The sequence below is a fragment of the Dendrobates tinctorius genome, unplaced genomic scaffold (genome assembly GCF_039654945.1).
Source record: "Dendrobates tinctorius isolate UK_male_01 unplaced genomic scaffold, ASM3965494v1 ptg000424l, whole genome shotgun sequence".
In the NCBI taxonomy this organism is placed as follows: Eukaryota; Metazoa; Chordata; class Amphibia; order Anura; family Dendrobatidae; genus Dendrobates; species Dendrobates tinctorius.
The window spans coordinates 412,141-431,194 of NW_027362088.1; the positions used below are offsets into that span (position 1 = coordinate 412,141).

Sequence of the window (19,054 nt, forward strand, 5' to 3'; positions counted from 1 at the left end):
CATCCACATATGGCACCACCCACACAGTATGTAGGGGCCACCACTTACATAGCACATCAACATATGGCACCACCCACACAGTATGTAGGGGCCACCACTCACATAGCACATCCACATATGGCACAACCCACACAGTGAGTAGGGACCACCACTCACCTAGCACATCCACATATGGCACCACCCATAGAGTATATGGGGCCACCACTCACATAGCACATCCACATATGGCACCACCCACACAGTATGTAGGGGCCACCACTCACATAGCACATCCACATATGGCACCACCCACACTGTATGTAAGGACCACCACTCACATAGCACATCCACATATGGCACCACCCATAGAGTATATGGGGGCCACCACTCACATTGCACATCCACATATGGCACCACCCACACAGTATGTAAGGGCCACCACTCACATAGCACATCCACATATGGCACCACCCACACAGTATGTAGGGGCCATCACTCACATAGCACATCCACATATGGCACCACCCACACAGTATGTAGGGACCACCACTCATATGGCACCATCCACAGCATATGTAGGGGCCACCACTCACATAGCACCTCCACATATGGCACCACCCACACAGTATGTAGGGACCACCACTCACATACAGTGGGGAAAAAAAGTATTTAGTCAGTCAGCAATAGTGCAAGTTCCTCCACTTAAAAAGATGAGAGGCGTCTGTAATTTACATCATAGGTAGACCTCAACTATGGGAGACAAACTGAGAAAAAAAAATCCAGAAAATCACATTGTCTGTTTTGTTTTCATTTTATTTGCATATTATGGTGGAAAATAAGTATTTGGTCAGAAACAAGCAATCAAGATTTCTGGCTCTCACAGACCTGTAACTTCTTCTTTAAGAGTCTCCTCTTTCCTCCACTCATTACCTGTAGTAATGGCACCTGTTTAAACTTGTTATCAGTATAAAAAGACACCTGTGCACACCCTCAAACAGTCTGACTCCAAACTCCACTATGGTGAAGACCAAAGAGCTGTCAAAGGACACCAGAAACAAAATTGTAGCCCTGCACCAGGCTGGGAAGACTGAATCTGCAATAGCCAACCAGCTTGGAGTGAAGAAATCAACTGTGGGAGCAATAATTAGAAAATGGAAGACATACAAGACCACTGATAATCTCCCTCGATCTGGTGCTCCACGCAAAATCCCACCCTGTGGGGTCAGAATGATCACAAGAACGGTGAGCAAAAATCCCAGAACCACGCGGGGGGACCTAGTGAATGAACTGCAGAGAGCTGGGACCAATGTAACAAGGCCTACCATAAGTAACACACTACGCCACCATGGACGCAGATCCTGCAGTGCCAGACGTGTCCCACTGCTTAAGCCTGTACATGTCCGGGCCCGTCTGAAGTTTGCTAGAGAGCATTTGGATGATCCAGAGGAGTTTTGGGAGAATGTCCTATGGTCTGATGAAACCAAACTGGAACTGTTTGGTAGAAACACAACTTGTCGTGTTTGGAGGAAAAAGAATACTGAGTTGCATCCATCAAACACCATACCTACTGTAAAGCATGGTGGTGGAAACATCATGCTTTGGGGCTGTTTCTCTGCAAAGGGGCCAGGACGACTGATCCGGGTACATGAAAGAATGAATGGGGCCATGTATCGTGAGATTTTGAGTGCAAACCTCCTTCCATCAGCAAGGGCATTGAATATGAAACGTGGCTGGGTCTTTCAACATGACAATGATCCAAAGCACACCGCCAGGGCAACGAAGGAGTGGCTTCGTAAGAAGCATTTCAAGGTCCTGGAGTGGCCTAGCCAGTCTCCAGATCTCAACCCTATAGAAAACCTTTGGAGGGAGTTGAAAGTCCGTGTTGCCAAGCGAAAAGCCAAAAACATCACTGCTCTAGAGGAGATCTGCATGGAGGAATGGGCCAACATACCAACAACAGTGTGTGGCAACCTTGTGAAGACTTACAGAAAACGTTTGACCTCTGTCATTGCCAACAAAGGATACATCACAAAGTATTGAGATGAAATTTTGTTTCTGACTAAATACTTATTTTCCACCATAATATGCAAATAAAATGAAAACAAAACAGACAATGTGATTTTCTGGATTTTTTTTTCTCAGTTTGTCTCCCATAGTTGAGGTCTACCTATGATGTAAATTACAGACGCCTCTCATCTTTTTAAGTGGTGGAACTTGCACTATTGCTGACAGACTAAATACTATTTTTCCCCACTGTAGCACATCGACATATGGCACCACCCACACAGTATGTAGGGACCACCACTCACATAGCACATCCACATATGGCACCACCCATACAGTATGTAGGGACCACCACTCACATAGCACCTCCACATATGGCACCACCCACACAGTATGTAGGGGCCACCACTCACATAGCACATCCACATATGGCACCACCCACACAGTATGTAGGGGCCACCACTCACATAGCACATCCACATATGGCACCACCCACATAGTATGTAGGGACCACCACTCACATAGCACCTCCACATATGGCACCACCCACACAGTATGTAGGGGACACCACTCACATAGCACATCCACATATGGCACCACCCACATAGTATGTAGGGACCACCACTCACATAGCACATCCACATATGACACCACCCATACAGTATGTAGGGGCCACCACTCACATAGCACATCCACATATGGCACCACCCACACAGTATGTAGGGGCCACCACTCACATAGCACATCAACATATGGCACCATCCACAGAGTATGTAGGGGCCACCACTCACATAGCACATTCACATATGGCACCACCCACATAGTATGTAGGGACCACCACTCACATAGCACCTCCACATATGGCACCACCCACACAGTATGTAGGGGCCACCACTCACATAGCACATCCACATATGGCACCACCCACACTGTATGTAAGGACCACCACTCACATAGCACATCCACATATGGCACCACCCACATAGTATGTAGGGACCACCACTCACATAGCACCTCCACATATGGCACCACCCACACAGTATGTAGGGACCACCACTCACATAGCACATCCACATATGGCACCACCCATAGAGTATATGGGGGCCACCACTCACATAGCACATCCACATATGGCACCACCCATACAGTATGTAGGGGCCACCACTCACATAGCACATCAACATATGGCACCATCCACACAGTATGTAGGGACCACCACTCACATAGCACATCCACATATGGCACCATCCACACAGTATGTAGGGGCCACCACTCACATAGCACATCTACATATGGCACCACCCACACAGTATATGGGGACCACCACTCACACAGCACCTCCACATATGGCACCACCCACACAGTATGTAGGGGCCACCACTCACATAGCACCTCCACATATGGCATCACCCACACAGTATGTAGGGACCACCACTCACATAGCACCTCCACATATGGCACCACCCACACAGTATGTAGGGGCCACCACTCACATAGCACATCCACATATGGCACCACCCACACAGTATGTAGGGGCCACCACTCACATAGCACATCCACATATGGCACCACCCACATAGTATGTAGGGACCACCACTCACATAGCACCTCCACATATGGCACCACCCACACAGTATGTAGGGGCCACCACTCACATAGCACATCCACATATGGCACCACCCACACAGTATGTAGGGGCCACCACTCACATAGCACATCCACATATGGCACCACCCACATAGTATGTAGGGACCACCACTCACATAGCACCTCCACATATGGCACCACCCACACAGTATGTAGGGGACACCACTCACATAGCACATCCACATATGGCACCACCCACATAGTATGTAGGGACCACCACTCACATAGCACATCCACATATGACACCACCCATACAGTATGTAGGGGCCACCACTCACATAGCACATCCACATATGGCACCACCCACACAGTATGTAGGGGCCACCACTCACATAGCACATCAACATATGGCACCATCCACAGAGTATGTAGGGGCCACCACTCACATAGCACATTCACATATGGCACCACCCACATAGTATGTAGGGACCACCACTCACATAGCACCTCCACATATGGCACCACCCACACAGTATGTAGGGGCCACCACTCACATAGCACATCCACATATGGCACCACCCACACTGTATGTAAGGACCACCACTCACATAGCACATCCACATATGGCACCACCCACATAGTATGTAGGGACCACCACTCACATAGCACCTCCACATATGGCACCACCCACACAGTATGTAGGGACCACCACTCACATAGCACATCCACATATGGCACCACCCATAGAGTATATGGGGGCCACCACTCACATAGCACATCCACATATGGCACCACCCATACAGTATGTAGGGGCCACCACTCACATAGCACATCCACATATGGAACCACCCACACAGTATGTAGGGACCACCACTCACATAGCACATCCACATATGGCACCATCCACACAGTATGTAGGGGCCACCACTCACATAGCACACCAAAATATGGCACCACCCACACAGTATATGGGGACCACCACTCACACAGCACCTCCACATATGGCACCACCCACACAGTATGTAGGGGCCACCACTCACATAGCACCTCCACATATGGCATCACCCACACAGTATGTAGGGGTCACCACTCACATAGCACATCCACATATGGCACCACCCACACAGTATATGGGGACCACCACTCACACAGCACCTCCACATATGGCACCACCCACACAGTATGTAGGGGCCACCACTCACATAGCACCTCCACATATGGCACCACCCACACTGTATGTAGGGCCACAACTCACATAGCACCTCCACATATGGCACCACCCACACAGTATGTAGGGGCCTCCACTCACATAGCACATCCACATATGACACCACCCATACAGTATGTAGGGGCCACCACTCAAATAGCACATCAACATATGGCACCATCCACAGAGTATGTAGGGGCCACCACTCACATAGCACATCCACATATGGCACCACCCACATAGGATGTAGGGACCACCACTCACATAGCACCTCCACATATGGCACCACCCACACAGTATGTAGGGGCCACCACTCACATAGCACATCCACATATGGCACCACCCACACTGTATGTAAGGACCACCACTCACATAGCACATCCACATATGGCACCACCCACACAGTATATGGGGACCACCACTCACATAGCACCTCCACATATGGCACGACCCACACAGTATGTAGGGGCCACCACTCACATAGCACATCCACATTTGGCACCACCCACACAGTATATGGGGACCACCACTCACATAGCACATCCACATATGGCACCACCCACACAGTATGTAGGGGCCTCCACTCACATAGCACATCCACATATGGCACCACCCACACAGTATGTAGGGACCACCACTCACATAGCACCTCCGCATATGGCACCACCCACAGAGTATGTAGGGACAACCACTCACATAGCACATCCACATATGGCACCACACACACTGTATGTAGGGACCACCACTCACATAGCACATCCACATATGGCACCACCCACACAGTATATGGGAACCACCACTCACATAGCACCTCCACATATGGCACCACCCACACAGTATGTAGGGGCCACCACTCACATAGCACATCCACATATGGCACCACCCACACAGTATGTAAGGACCACCACTCACATAGCACATCCACATATGGCACCACCCACACAGTATGTAGGGACCACCACTCACATAGCACATCCACATATGGCACCACCCATACAGTATGTAGGGGCCACCACTCACATAGCACCTCCACATATGGCACCACCCACACAGTATATGGGGACCACCACTCACATAGCACATCCACATATGGCACCACCCACACAGTATGTAGGGGCCACCACTCACATAGCACATCCATATATGGTACCATCCACACAGTATGTAGGGGCCACCACTCACATAGCACATCCACATATGGCAGCACCCACACAGTATGTAGGGACCACCACTCACATAGCACATCCACATATGGCACCACCCACACAGTATATGGGGACCATCACTCACATAGCACATCCACATATGGCACCACCCACACAGTATGTAGGGGCCACCACTCACATAGCACATCCACATATGTCACCACCCACACAGTATATGGGGACCACCAATCACATAGCACCTCCACATATGGCACCACCCACACAGTATGTAGGGGCCACCACTCACATAGCACATCCACATATGACACCACCCACACAGTATGTAGTGGCCACCACTCACATAGCACATCCACATATGGCACCACCCACACAGTGTGTAAGGACCACCACTCACATAGCACATCCACATATGGCACCACCTACATAGTATGTAGGGACCACCACTCACATAGCACATCCACATATGGCATCACCCACACAGAATGTAGGGGCCACCACTCACATAGCACATCCACATATGGCACCATCCACACAGTATGTAAGGGCCACCACTCACATAGCACATCCACATATGGCACCATCCACACAGTATGTAGGGACCACCACTCACATAGCACATCCACATATGGCACCACCCACACAGTATGTAGGGACCACCACTCACATAGCACATCCACATATGGCACCACCCACACAGTATGTAGGGGCCACCACTCACATAGCACATCCACATATGGCACCACCCACACAGTATGTAAGGGCCACCACTCACATTGCACCTCCACATATGGCACCACCCACACAGTATGTAAGGGCCACCACTCACATAGCACCTCCACATATGGCACCATCCACAGAGTATGTAGGGGCCACCACTCACATAGCACATCCACATATGGCACCATCCACAGAGTATGTAGGGGCCACCACTCACATAGCACATTCACATATGGCACCACCCACACAGTATATGGGGACCACCACTCACATAGCACATCCACATATCGCACCACCCACACAGTATGTAGGGGCCACCACTCACATAGCACATCCACATATGGCACCACCCACACAGTATATGGGGACGATCACTCACATAGCAAATCCACATATGGCACCATCCACACAGTATGTAGGGGCCACCACTCACATAGCACCTCCACATATGGCACCACCCACACAGTATATGGGGACCACCACTCACATAGCACCTCCACATATGGCACCACCCACACAGTATATGGGGACCACCACTCACATAGCACATCCACATATGGCACCACCCATAGAGTATATGGGGACCACCACTCACATAGCACCTCCACAAACAGCAACCTTGTACGCCTTCAGAGTCCTCCCGGATGGAGAAAGAAAAATGTTGTGAAGAAGAAACGGAGAGTGGTGGTCATGGGGGATTCCCTGTTGAGAGGAACAGAGGCCGCTATCTGCAGACTGGATATAACTTCAAGAGAAATGTGCTGTCTTCCAGGTGCAAAAATTAAAGATGTGTCTGACAGGATATCAGGACTCTTCAGACCTACAGATGACTACCCATTCCTGCTACTACACGTGGGGACAAATGACACCGCAAGAAACGACCTGGAAACCATCTGCAGAGACTTTGAAGACTTAGGCAAGAAAGTGACAGAACTGGGAGCGCAGGTGGTCTTCTCTTCCATCCTCCCAGTGGATGGCCATGGAACAAGGAAGTGGAATAAGATTCTGCAGGTGAACAACTGGCTACGTCGATGGTGCCGTCAGCAACGATTTGGATTTCTGGATCACGGAGTGAATTACTTATACGATGGACTACTTGCTAGAGATGGGGTGCACCTTACGAAGACTGGAAAGTATGTATTTGGAAGTCACCTTGCTACACTTGTAAGGAGAGCTTTAAACTAGAACAACATGGGAAGGGAAGCAAAAGACCAGAAAAAGCCATACACCTGACAAATGCTATTGAGAACTCTGCTATTAGAAGTGGAAAGGAAGAACAAAGACAAAAGAATCTAATTAATAAAAATATTGGAGAAAGAGAAACCAATCACAAACTAAAATGTTTCTATACTAATGCACAAAGCATGGGCAACAAACAAGGAGAATTGGAACTACTAACACAGGAAAAGAAATATGATGTCATTGGAATCACTGAAACTTGGTGGGACGATACACATGATTGGAATACAAGACTAGAAGGATACAACTTATTTGCAAGAAACAGACTTGATAAACGAGGAGGGGGTGTTGCATTGTATGTTAGAAACGCGTATATCTGCACATAGATTGAAGCTTCAGAGACTGGGAGTTCTGTGGAAACTGTTTGGGTAAGAATACAAGGACAGAACAATGGAAAGGACACCATTGTAGGCATTTACTACAGGCCGCCTGTGCAAGCTGAAGATATGGATGAACTCTTTATGCATCAAATGGCCAAGTTCTCCAAAAAATATGACATAGTTGTCATGGGAGATTTCAACTATCCAGACATTTGTTGGGAAACTCTCTCAGGCAAAACTAACAGGTCAAGGAAATTCTTATCCTCTCTTGCTGACAACTTTATCTTCCAAAAGGTAGGGGAGAAAACAAGGGGAACTGCTACCTTGGATCTAATCCTTATAAACAGGGAGGAAATGGTTGAGGAGGTAAAAGTGGCTGGGACCCTAGGAGGTAGCGACCATGCTATTTTAGAATTTTGGATAACTAGAGGCGGAAGACCTGTGAAGACTCAGACGTCAAGGTTAGATTTCAGAAAGGCAGATTTTAAGGGATTCAGAAAGAGAATTGGAGGGATCCAATGGCTGGATATCCTAAAAGACAAAAATGTCCAGGAGGGATGGGAAATCTTGAAAAATGAAATTCTCAAAGCACAATTGTTAACAATTCCGAAAAGAGGGAAGAATAGGAAGCAATTAAGGAAACCAGGATGGATGAACACAGAACTTAAGCACATGCTAAAAAGGAAGAAAAAAATGTTTATAAAATGGAAAGAGGGAGGCATATCTAAAGAAGAATATAATGTTGTCTGCAGAACCTGCAGGGCACAAATCAGATTAGCTAAAGCTGAAAATGAATTGAGGCTTGCAAGAGATGTCAAAAGCAATAATAAAGGATTTTGGGGATATGTCAAAAGTAAAAGAAAAGTCAAAGATGCTATAGGATTTTTACAGGATGAAAATGATGAAATGGTAAGACAGGATGTTGAGAAGGCTGAACTTTTAAATTCCTATTTTGCATCTGTTTTCTCTCAGAAAGGAAATGTAACATCAACTGTTATTCACTGTCCTATTAAGGGAATAGAAGAATCCAGGATATCTATAAACAGAAAGATTGTGAGGAAACACTTAGCTAACCTAAATGAATTCAAGTCTCCAGGTCCAGATGAATTACACCCCAGAGTACTGAAGGAGATAGCAGAAGAAATTTTTGAACCCCTCTCCATAATCTTTGAAAATTCTTGGAGAACAGGAGAAGTGCCAGAAGACTGGAGAAGAGCAAATGTTGTTCCTATCTTCAAAAAGGGGAAGAAGGTGGACCCAGGCAACTATAGGCCGGTGAGTCTGACTTCTATACCAGGAAAGATCTTTGAACAAATTATTAAACAACATGTATGTCAATACCTGGATAAGAATGAAGTGATTAAACAGAGTCAGCATGGGTTTGTAACTAATAAGTCATGTCAGACTAACTTAATTTCCTTCTATGACGGAATCACTGATTGGGTGGATCAAGGAAATGCCGTAGATATAGTATATCTTGACTTCAGCAAAGCATTTGACAAAGTCTCTCATACAATCCTTTTTGAAAAAATGACTAAGTATGGAATGGACAAGGCAACTGTTAGGTGGATTCATAACTGGCTTAGTGATCGGACCCAAAGAGTGGTCGTAAATGGCTGCACATCCAGTTGGAAGAATGTCTCAAGTGGGGTACCACAGGGCTCTGTCCTGGGCCCTGTATTGTTCAACATCTTTATCAACGATTTAGATGAAGGAATTGAGGGTAAACTGATTAAATTTGCTGATGACACAAAGCTAGGAGGGATAGCTAATACTAGAGAAGAGAGAGAGAGGATTCAAAAAGATATAAATAAACTGGAGAAGTGGGCAGCAACTAACAGAATGGTTTTTAACAGGGAAAAATGCAAAGTACTACATCTGGGCAATAAAAATGGAAAAAGCATATATAGAATGGGAGGAATAGGGCTAAGTGACAGCACATGTGAAAAAGACTTGGGTATACTAATAGATCACAGACTGAATATGAGTCAACAGTGTGATGCAGCAGCAAAAAAGGCAAATGCAATTCTAGGATGTATTAACAGAAGCATACAGTCTAGATCACGTGAAGTCATTATTTCCCTCTACTCCTCTTTGGTCAGACCTCATCTGGAATATTGTGTCCAGTTTTGGGCACCACATTTTAAAAAAGACATCAACAAACTGGAGCAAGTTCAGAAAAGAGCGACCAGAATGGTGACCGGTCTGCAAACCCTGTCTTATGAGGAAAGGTTGCAGGATTTGGGAATGTTTAGTTTGCAAAAGAGAAGACTGAGAGGAGACTTAATAGCTGTCTACAAATATCTAAAGGGCTGTCACATTGTAGAAGGATCAACTTTATTCTCATTTGCACAAGGAAAGACTAGAAGCAATGGGATGAAACTGAATGGGAGGAGACACAGATTAGATATTAGAAAAAACTTTTTGACAGTTAGAGTGATCAATGAGTGGAACAGGCTGCCACAAGAAGTGGTGAGTTCTCCTTCAATGGAAGTCTTCAAACAGAGGCTGGACAGACATCTGACTGGGATGATTTAGCGAATCCTGCTTTGAGCAGGGGGTTGGACCAGATGGCCCAGGAGGTCCCTTCCAACTCTACGATTCTATGATTCTATGATCCACATATGGCACCACCCACACAGTATATGGGGACCACCACTCACATAGCACATCCACATATGCCACCACCCACACAGTATGTAGGGGCCACCACTCACATAGCATATCCACATGGGGGCACCACTCACACAGTATGTAGGGGCCACCACTTACATAGCACATCCACATATGGCACCACCCACACAGTATGTAGGGGTCACCACTCACATAGCACATCCACATATGGCACCACCCACACAGTATGTAGGGGCCACCACTCACATAGCACCTCCACATATGGCACCACCCACACAGTATATGGGGACCACCACTCACATAGCACATCCACATATGGCGCCACCCACACAGTATGGAGGGACCTCCACTCACATAGCACATCCACATATGCCACCACCCACAGTATGTAGGGGCCACCACTCACATAGCACATCCACATCTGGCACCACCCACACAGTATGTAGGGGTCACCACTCACATAGCACATCCACATATGGCACCATCCACACAGCATGTAAGGGCCACCACTCACATTGCACCTCCACATATGGCACCACCCACACAGTATGTAGGGGCCACCACTCACACAGCACATCCACATATGGCACCACCCACACAGTATGTAGGGACCACCACTCACATAGCACATCCACATATGGCACCACCCACACAGTATGTAGGGACCACCACTCACATAGCACATCCACATATGGCACCATCCACACAGTATGTAGGGGCCACCACTCACATAGCACATCCACATATGGCACCATCCACACAGTATGTAGGGGCCACCACTCACATAGCACATCCACATATGGCACCACCCACACAGTATGTAGGGGCCACCACTCACATAGCACCTCCACATATGGCACCACCCACACAGTATATGGGGACCACCACTCACATAGCACATCCACATATGGCGCCACCCACACAGTATGGAGGGACCTCCACTCACATAGCACATCCACATATGCCACCACCCACAGTATGTAGGGGCCACCACTCACATAGCACATCCACATCTGGCACCACCCACACAGTATGTAGGGGTCACCACTCACATAGCACATCCACATATGGCACCATCCACACAGCATGTAAGGGCCACCACTCACATTGCACCTCCACATATGGCACCACCCACACAGTATGTAGGGGCCACCACTCACACAGCACATCCACATATGGCACCACCCACACAGTATGTAGGGACCACCACTCACATAGCACATCCACATATGGCACCACCCACACAGTATGTAGGGACCACCACTCACATAGCACATCCACATATGGCACCATCCACACAGTATGTAGGGGCCACCACTCACATAGCACATCCACATATGGCACCATCCACACAGTATGTAGGGGCCACCACTCACATAGCACATCCACATATGGCACCACCCACACAGTATGTAGGGGCCACCACTCACATTGCACCTCCACATATGGCATCACCCACACAGTATGTAGGGGTCACCACTCACATAGCACATCCACATATGGCACCACCCACACAGTATGTAGGGACCACCACTCATATAGCACATCCACATATGGCACCATCCACACAGTATGTAGGGGCCACCACTCACATAGCACATCCACATATGGCACCATCCACACAGTATGTAGGGGCCACCACTCACATAGCACATCCACATATGGCACCACCCACACAGTATGTAAGGGCCACCACTCACATAGCACCTCCACATATGGCACCACCCACACAGTATGTAGGGGTCACCACTCACATAGCACATCCACATATGGCACCACCCACACAGTATGTAGGGGCCACCACTCACATAGCACATCCACATATGCCACCACCCACACAGTATGGAGGGACCACCACTCACATAGCACATCCATATATGGCACCACCCACACAGTATGTAGGGACCACCACTCACATAGCACATCCACATATGGCACCATCCACACAGTATGTAGGGGCCACCACTCACATAGCACATCCACATATGGCACCACCCACACAGTATGTAGGGGCCACCACTCACATAGCACATCCACATATGGCACCATCCACACAGTATGTAGGGGCAACCACTCACATAGTACCTCCACATATGGCACCACCCACACAGTATGTAGGGACCACCACTCACATAGCACCTCCACATATGGCACCACCCACACAGTATGTAGGGGCCACCACTCACATAGCACATCCACATATGCCACCACCCACACAGTATGTAGGGGCCACCACTCACATAGCATATCCACATGGGGGCACCACTCACACAGTATGTAGGGGCCACCACTCACATAGCACATCCACAAATGGCATCACCCACACAGTATGTAGGGGCCACCACTCACATAGCACCTCTACATATGGCACCACCAACACAGTATGTAGGGGCCACCACTCACATAGCACATCCACTTATGGCACCACCCAGACAGTATGTAGGGGTCACCACTCACATAACACATCCACATATGGCACCACCCACACAGTATGTAGGGGCCACCACTCACATAGCACCTCCACATATGGCACCACCCACACAGTATATGGGGACCACCACTCACATAGCACATCCACATATGGCGCCACCCACACAGTATGGAGGGACCTCCACTCACATAGCACATCCACATATGGCGCCACCCACACAGTATGGAGGGACCTCCACTCACATAGCACATCCACATATGGCACCATCCACACAGTATGTAGGGGCCACCACTCACATAGCACCTCCACATATGCCACCACCCACAGTATGTAGGGGCCACCACTCACATAGCACATCCACATCTGGCACCACCCACACAGTATATGGGGACCAACACTCACTTAGCACCTCCACATATGGCACCGCCCACACAGCATGTAGGGGCCACCACTCACATAGCACCTCCACATATGGCACCACCCACACAGTATGTAGGGGCCACCACTCACATAGCACCTCCACATATGGCACCACCCACACAGTATGTAGGGGCCACCACTCACATAGCACCTCCACATATAGCACCACCCACACAGTATGTAGGGGCCACCACTCACATAGCACCTCCACATATGGCACCACCCATACAGTATATGGGGACCACCACTCACATTGCACCTCCACATATGGCACCGCCCATACAGTATGTAAGGGCCACCACTCACATAGCACATCCATATATGGCACCACCCACACAGTATTTAGGGGCCACCACTCACATAGCACATCCACATATGGCACCACCCACACAGTATGTAGGGACCACCACTCACATAGCATCTCCACATATGTCACCACCCACATAGTATGTAGGGGTCACCACTCACATAGCACATCCACATATGGCACCACCCACACAGTATGTAAGGGCCACCACTCACATAGCACATCCATATATGGCACCACCCACACAGTATGTAGGGGCCACCACTCACATAGCACCTCCACATATGGCACCATCCACACAGTATGTAAGGGCCACCACTCACATAGCACATCCACATATGGCACCATCCACACAGTATGTAAGGGCCACCACTCACATAGCACCTCCACATATGGCACCACCCACACAGTATGTAGGGGCCACCACTCACATTGCACATCCACATATGGCACCACCCACACAGTGTGTAAGGGCCACCACTCACATAGCACCTCCACATATGGCACCACCCACATAGTATGTAGGGGTCACTGTTATGATGAGTCACCGAAGGAGGAAAAAACAAAATACCAGCTAAGTCCAGAAGAACCAGTGAGGTTGGCAGCTATCAGATTGCAGACCCCTGAACCTATCCACAACAACTATCAGTAGCCGTGGGGGGTTCCTACGGTGCCCTAGACCCCTCGATCACAGCCGGAGAACTACATAGCCTAAAGACAGAAAGGGGAAAAACTAAACTGCCCCAGAGCAGACCCCAAAGCAATAGGCAGCCCCCAACATATAAAGACGGTGAAGCAAGATGAAAACACTAACACAGATAGAAAGATAGGTTGAGCAAATGATGGGGCCCAAGCTAACTACATAGGACAGGATAGGAAAGCTGCTGTCTGCCATCCGCAAAAACCCTATCAAAATGAGCCAACCGACTGATAGGAAAAACAGGCCCTGAAGTCGCTAGGCTTCAAAAGACTATATCAGCAGTCAAGTATATTCTGAAGACAGAGCAAAAGAACAACAGATCAGAGACAAAAATGGAATTCAGCTCACCCCCGGCCGGGGATGGCAGAACTCCCAAAAAACAAGGCAAAACAAAAGCAAAACTGAAGAGTACAAAGCAGAGCAGAAAAACTTAGCTTTGAGATGCAGGAATCAGACTGGTCTCCAACAATCCAGCAGGAAAATCACCAGCCAGGAAGAAGGGCGTCGGCAGCCTTATATCCAGTCCTCAATTCCAGCCACCCAGTTATCATGTAGCTGCCCAGGTGTCTGGTAATCAGCCTCACTACCTTCCTTCACTAGAGGAGGGAGTTCATCAGACCTCAATGGTGAAGGGAAAAATGAACTCACAACAGTACCTCCCCCTTGAGGAGGGGTCACCGAACCCTCATCCATGCCACCAGGGCGATCCGGGTGAGCCCGATGAAAGGCACGCACCAATCTTTCGGCATGAATATCAGAGGCAGAGACACAGGAATTATCCTCCTGACCATAACCCTTCCACTTAACCAAATACTGGAGTCTCCGTCTAGCTAGACGGGAATCCAGTATCTTCTCTACCTCATATTCCATGTTATCTTCAACCAATATAGGGTCAGGAGGTGCCACCACGGGAACTACTGGTTCAACAAACCTCTTCAACAAGGACTTATGAAACACATTATGAATTTTAAATGTGACAGGAAGAGCCAACCGAAAAGAGACCGGATTAATAATCTCCAAAATCTTGTAAGGTCCAATAAATCTAGGCTTAAACTTAGGAGAAGCCACCTTCATAGCGATATTTTTTGATGACAACCAAACCATATCACCCACCTTAAACTGGGGACCAATGGTCCTACGTCGGTTGGAAAACCGCTGGGCCTTTTCCTGGGAGAGAGATAACTTATCCACCACTTGGTCCCAGATCTGGTGCATTCTCTCCACCACAGTGTCAACACCTGGGCAGGCAGAAGGCTCCACCTGCCCTGAAGAAAATCGAGGGTGAAAACCAAAGTTACAAAAAAAAGGTGACATCAAAGTGGCAGAACTAGCTCTATTATTTAAAGCAAATTCGGCCAAGGGCAAAAATGAAACCCAATCATCCTGATCAGCGGAAATAAAACATCTCAAATGACTCCATCTCAGACTCCAAAGTCTGGTTTGTTCTCTTCGTCTGCCCATTAGTCTGAGGGTCAAAATATGGAAAAATTATAGCTCTCAATATGTGGTGATGCAAAAACTATTTTTACAATAAAAAGCGTCTTTTAGCGTGTGACAGCCGCCAAACATAAAAACGGCTATAACGCTTCTTTCACACGTCCTGATATTTCCGGACCGTAGATGTCAGTGTCCGTGTATAATACACGCATGCCACGCGTGTGCCGCATCAATACCACATGGACGGGCGCCAGGGAAGAAGCGTTACAGTAAGCGCTGCTCCCCGGCGCTGAACACGGCTCTCGTCATTCTCCCCTGCTCTGCTGACAATCGGCATGAGCAGGGGAGAATGATGAGTTATATTTAACCCCTTAACAACCGCCGATACGCCTTTTAACGGTGGCAGTTAAGTGTACTTAAACCATAGCACCGCTTTTTAACGGCACTAAAGTTTAAAGTTATAGCGCCCCCCAGCGTCGACATGTCCCAGGGTGAGCCGGAATTAATATTTGATCATGACTTGGTGTGACTTTCCCATGCTCTCATGTGCAAATACGCTGCTGTTCTTGGGATCAATTGGTTGTTGCGGAGAGATCCTTCTCTCTATTAGGTTTTGGCCCAATAACTCTGAAATAAGGAGAGGAATGTTCACTTTTTCATACACAGGCAGTGAGCAGGTCTTGTTGGCCAAACATCTACTAAATTCTACCTGACCCCATTCTGCTGCCTCCGCCTATTTTAGAGGTGGCACTATCATTTTATTACTTGTTAATTTAATAAAAAGTTATGTCTTATTGAATCTCACAATATTGCTATATACCTTTAGGGCAGAGAATCAACAACAGAGAGGAGGGACAGTCTCGACTCTGTCGTTGGGTGTCCCGGGACCCGGGGCTCATTCCCTGTCCCTAACGCTAGGGGGTGAAGACACCGGGCCATGGACCTTGCCTTAGCTCCTGAATCCACCCTCAGTCCGTACCCTTCCCCCACCCAGGGCAGAGGGGAGTAGCAGTGTACTGTAATACACCAACCAGAGTAAAAAGGTAATACGAACAGGGATAAAGGAAAACAGCAAACATACAAATATACGCTCGCATATAACAGAGGAATGCAGTGGGGAGTGGAGGATGGGGTAAAACCAAAGTAGGAGAAGAAAGGGAATCACACACTCAAAACCTAGCAACAGTCACAGATAAACCCAAACGCCTTCTCCAATAACAACCAGCAACCTCCAGCCATGCAGCATAAGCCAGCTCTGACAATGAGAGCTAGTCAGTGCCCAGATGATATAGGAGATGGGAGGGGCTAACAGTGCACAGCTGAGAGCCTTAATGCAGGAAAGCGTCCAGGAGCTCTCAACTGAGCAGATTAACCCCTGCACTGCTAAAATAAACGTACACCATTTAATGTGAAGGTGAAGTGCTTTTAATCAGTGCAACAGTAGGAGAAATCAGACGCTGCGGTCTTCTGGCTCCACTCTGTCGTGATAAAAGCGTGACAGGGACATTGAGGAGCAGTCAGCCCAGTTGGGTAGGCAGATTGATGAGATGAGCTCATTTATATCAGGGTAACGCTTTCATTCTAACATGAAATGTCACAGTGAGTACAGCAGCCTCATCAGGTCCAAAGAGATCTATATAAGAATGTATGCAGCACTGTACTGTGATATCTGGTGAGAGATATCTGTCATCCTAAAGGGTGGATTTATGGGGGATTGGGGTTGATCACTTTGCTCTTGCCTTCCCCCATAATATTGTCTTTTTCACTGTCTGAGACACGATGCAGCTAAGCGGCTGCTCTGTGACATCCGTGGTTTCCTCTTCTCACTTCCTGAATCAGAGCGGTGACACCGAGGGGGGTATCCGGGGTGAGCTCACTTTATACACATTAACCCCTCACATGCCAGCCCCAAGCCAAAGTCCCTCATCAGTGACAAGAAATGAACAATGTGCAGCCTGAAGCACTACAAGTAACAGCCCCAAGCAGTGACAGTAAGGCTGGGAGGATGGAGGCACCGAGAGCCTCATACCTCAGTGTCACCTCAGTGTCACCACTCTGCGCTTCAGTTATGGACTACATGGACATGGCCCCTGAGCACCTCACGCCCCAGCCGCTCGCCTTACCTTGTGTGGGGAGAGTCTGTGAGACATTCCTGGAAGTCCAAGGTGACAGTCATGGCCAACGAAGGAGAGAATTAACAGCGATAACGGAGAGAACAGTGAGACTGCTGCTGTCAAGGAGGAAGAAACAGCAACTTCCCCAGGAAGGAAGAAGCATGAAGGAGACACCCCCAGGTGTGGAAGAGGCAGCGCCGCACAATCCAGAGATAACCCTATAACAGCCACCGACTGGGCTCATTGTCAGCTACCAACTGGGCTCATTATCAAAAACATGTAAATCAAGAGCCGCGGAGACACCATCACGTTTCTCAACGCAAGCAATGACTAGCCAGGTCTTTCACCGGGAAGGAACAACCACGGGAAGGGCAGTCTCCTATGAAGGAAACCACCTATGCCAAAACATGGTATCCATCCACAGACAGCATGGATACCATGTTTTGGCATAGGTGGTTTCCTTCATTGGAGACTGCCCTTCCCGTGGTTGTTCCTTCCCGGTGAAAGACCTGGCTAGTCATTGCTTGCGTTGAGAAACGTGATGGTGTCTCCGCGGCTCTTGATTTACATGTTTTTGCATATTTCCCATAAAAGATGGGGGCAATGCTCTAGCATCATTGCGTTGAGAAACATGTGATGGTGTCTCCGCAGTGTTGGATGTTGATCTCCATGAGTTCATTCATCCTAATTTTTCATGGGCTCATTGTCAGCCACCGACTGGGCTCATTGTCAGCCACCGACTGGGCTCATTGTCAGCCACCGACTGGGCTCATTGTCAGCCACCGACTGGGC

General features: G+C 48.3%; 1 protein-coding gene across 1 annotated transcript in view; it reads right to left on the bottom strand.

The window, feature by feature from the left end:
• Positions 1 to 18,397, bottom strand: part of ACAP1 (ArfGAP with coiled-coil, ankyrin repeat and PH domains 1) — a 316,878-nt gene extending 298,481 nt beyond the window's left edge. The window contains exon 1 of the mRNA XM_073564058.1: positions 18,272 to 18,397. Coding sequence (XP_073420159.1) covers positions 18,272 to 18,324 — 53 coding nt within the window. The 5' untranslated portion in view covers positions 18,325 to 18,397. The remainder of the gene's footprint in view (positions 1 to 18,271) is intronic.
• Between the last annotated feature and the right edge of the window lie 657 nt (positions 18,398 to 19,054).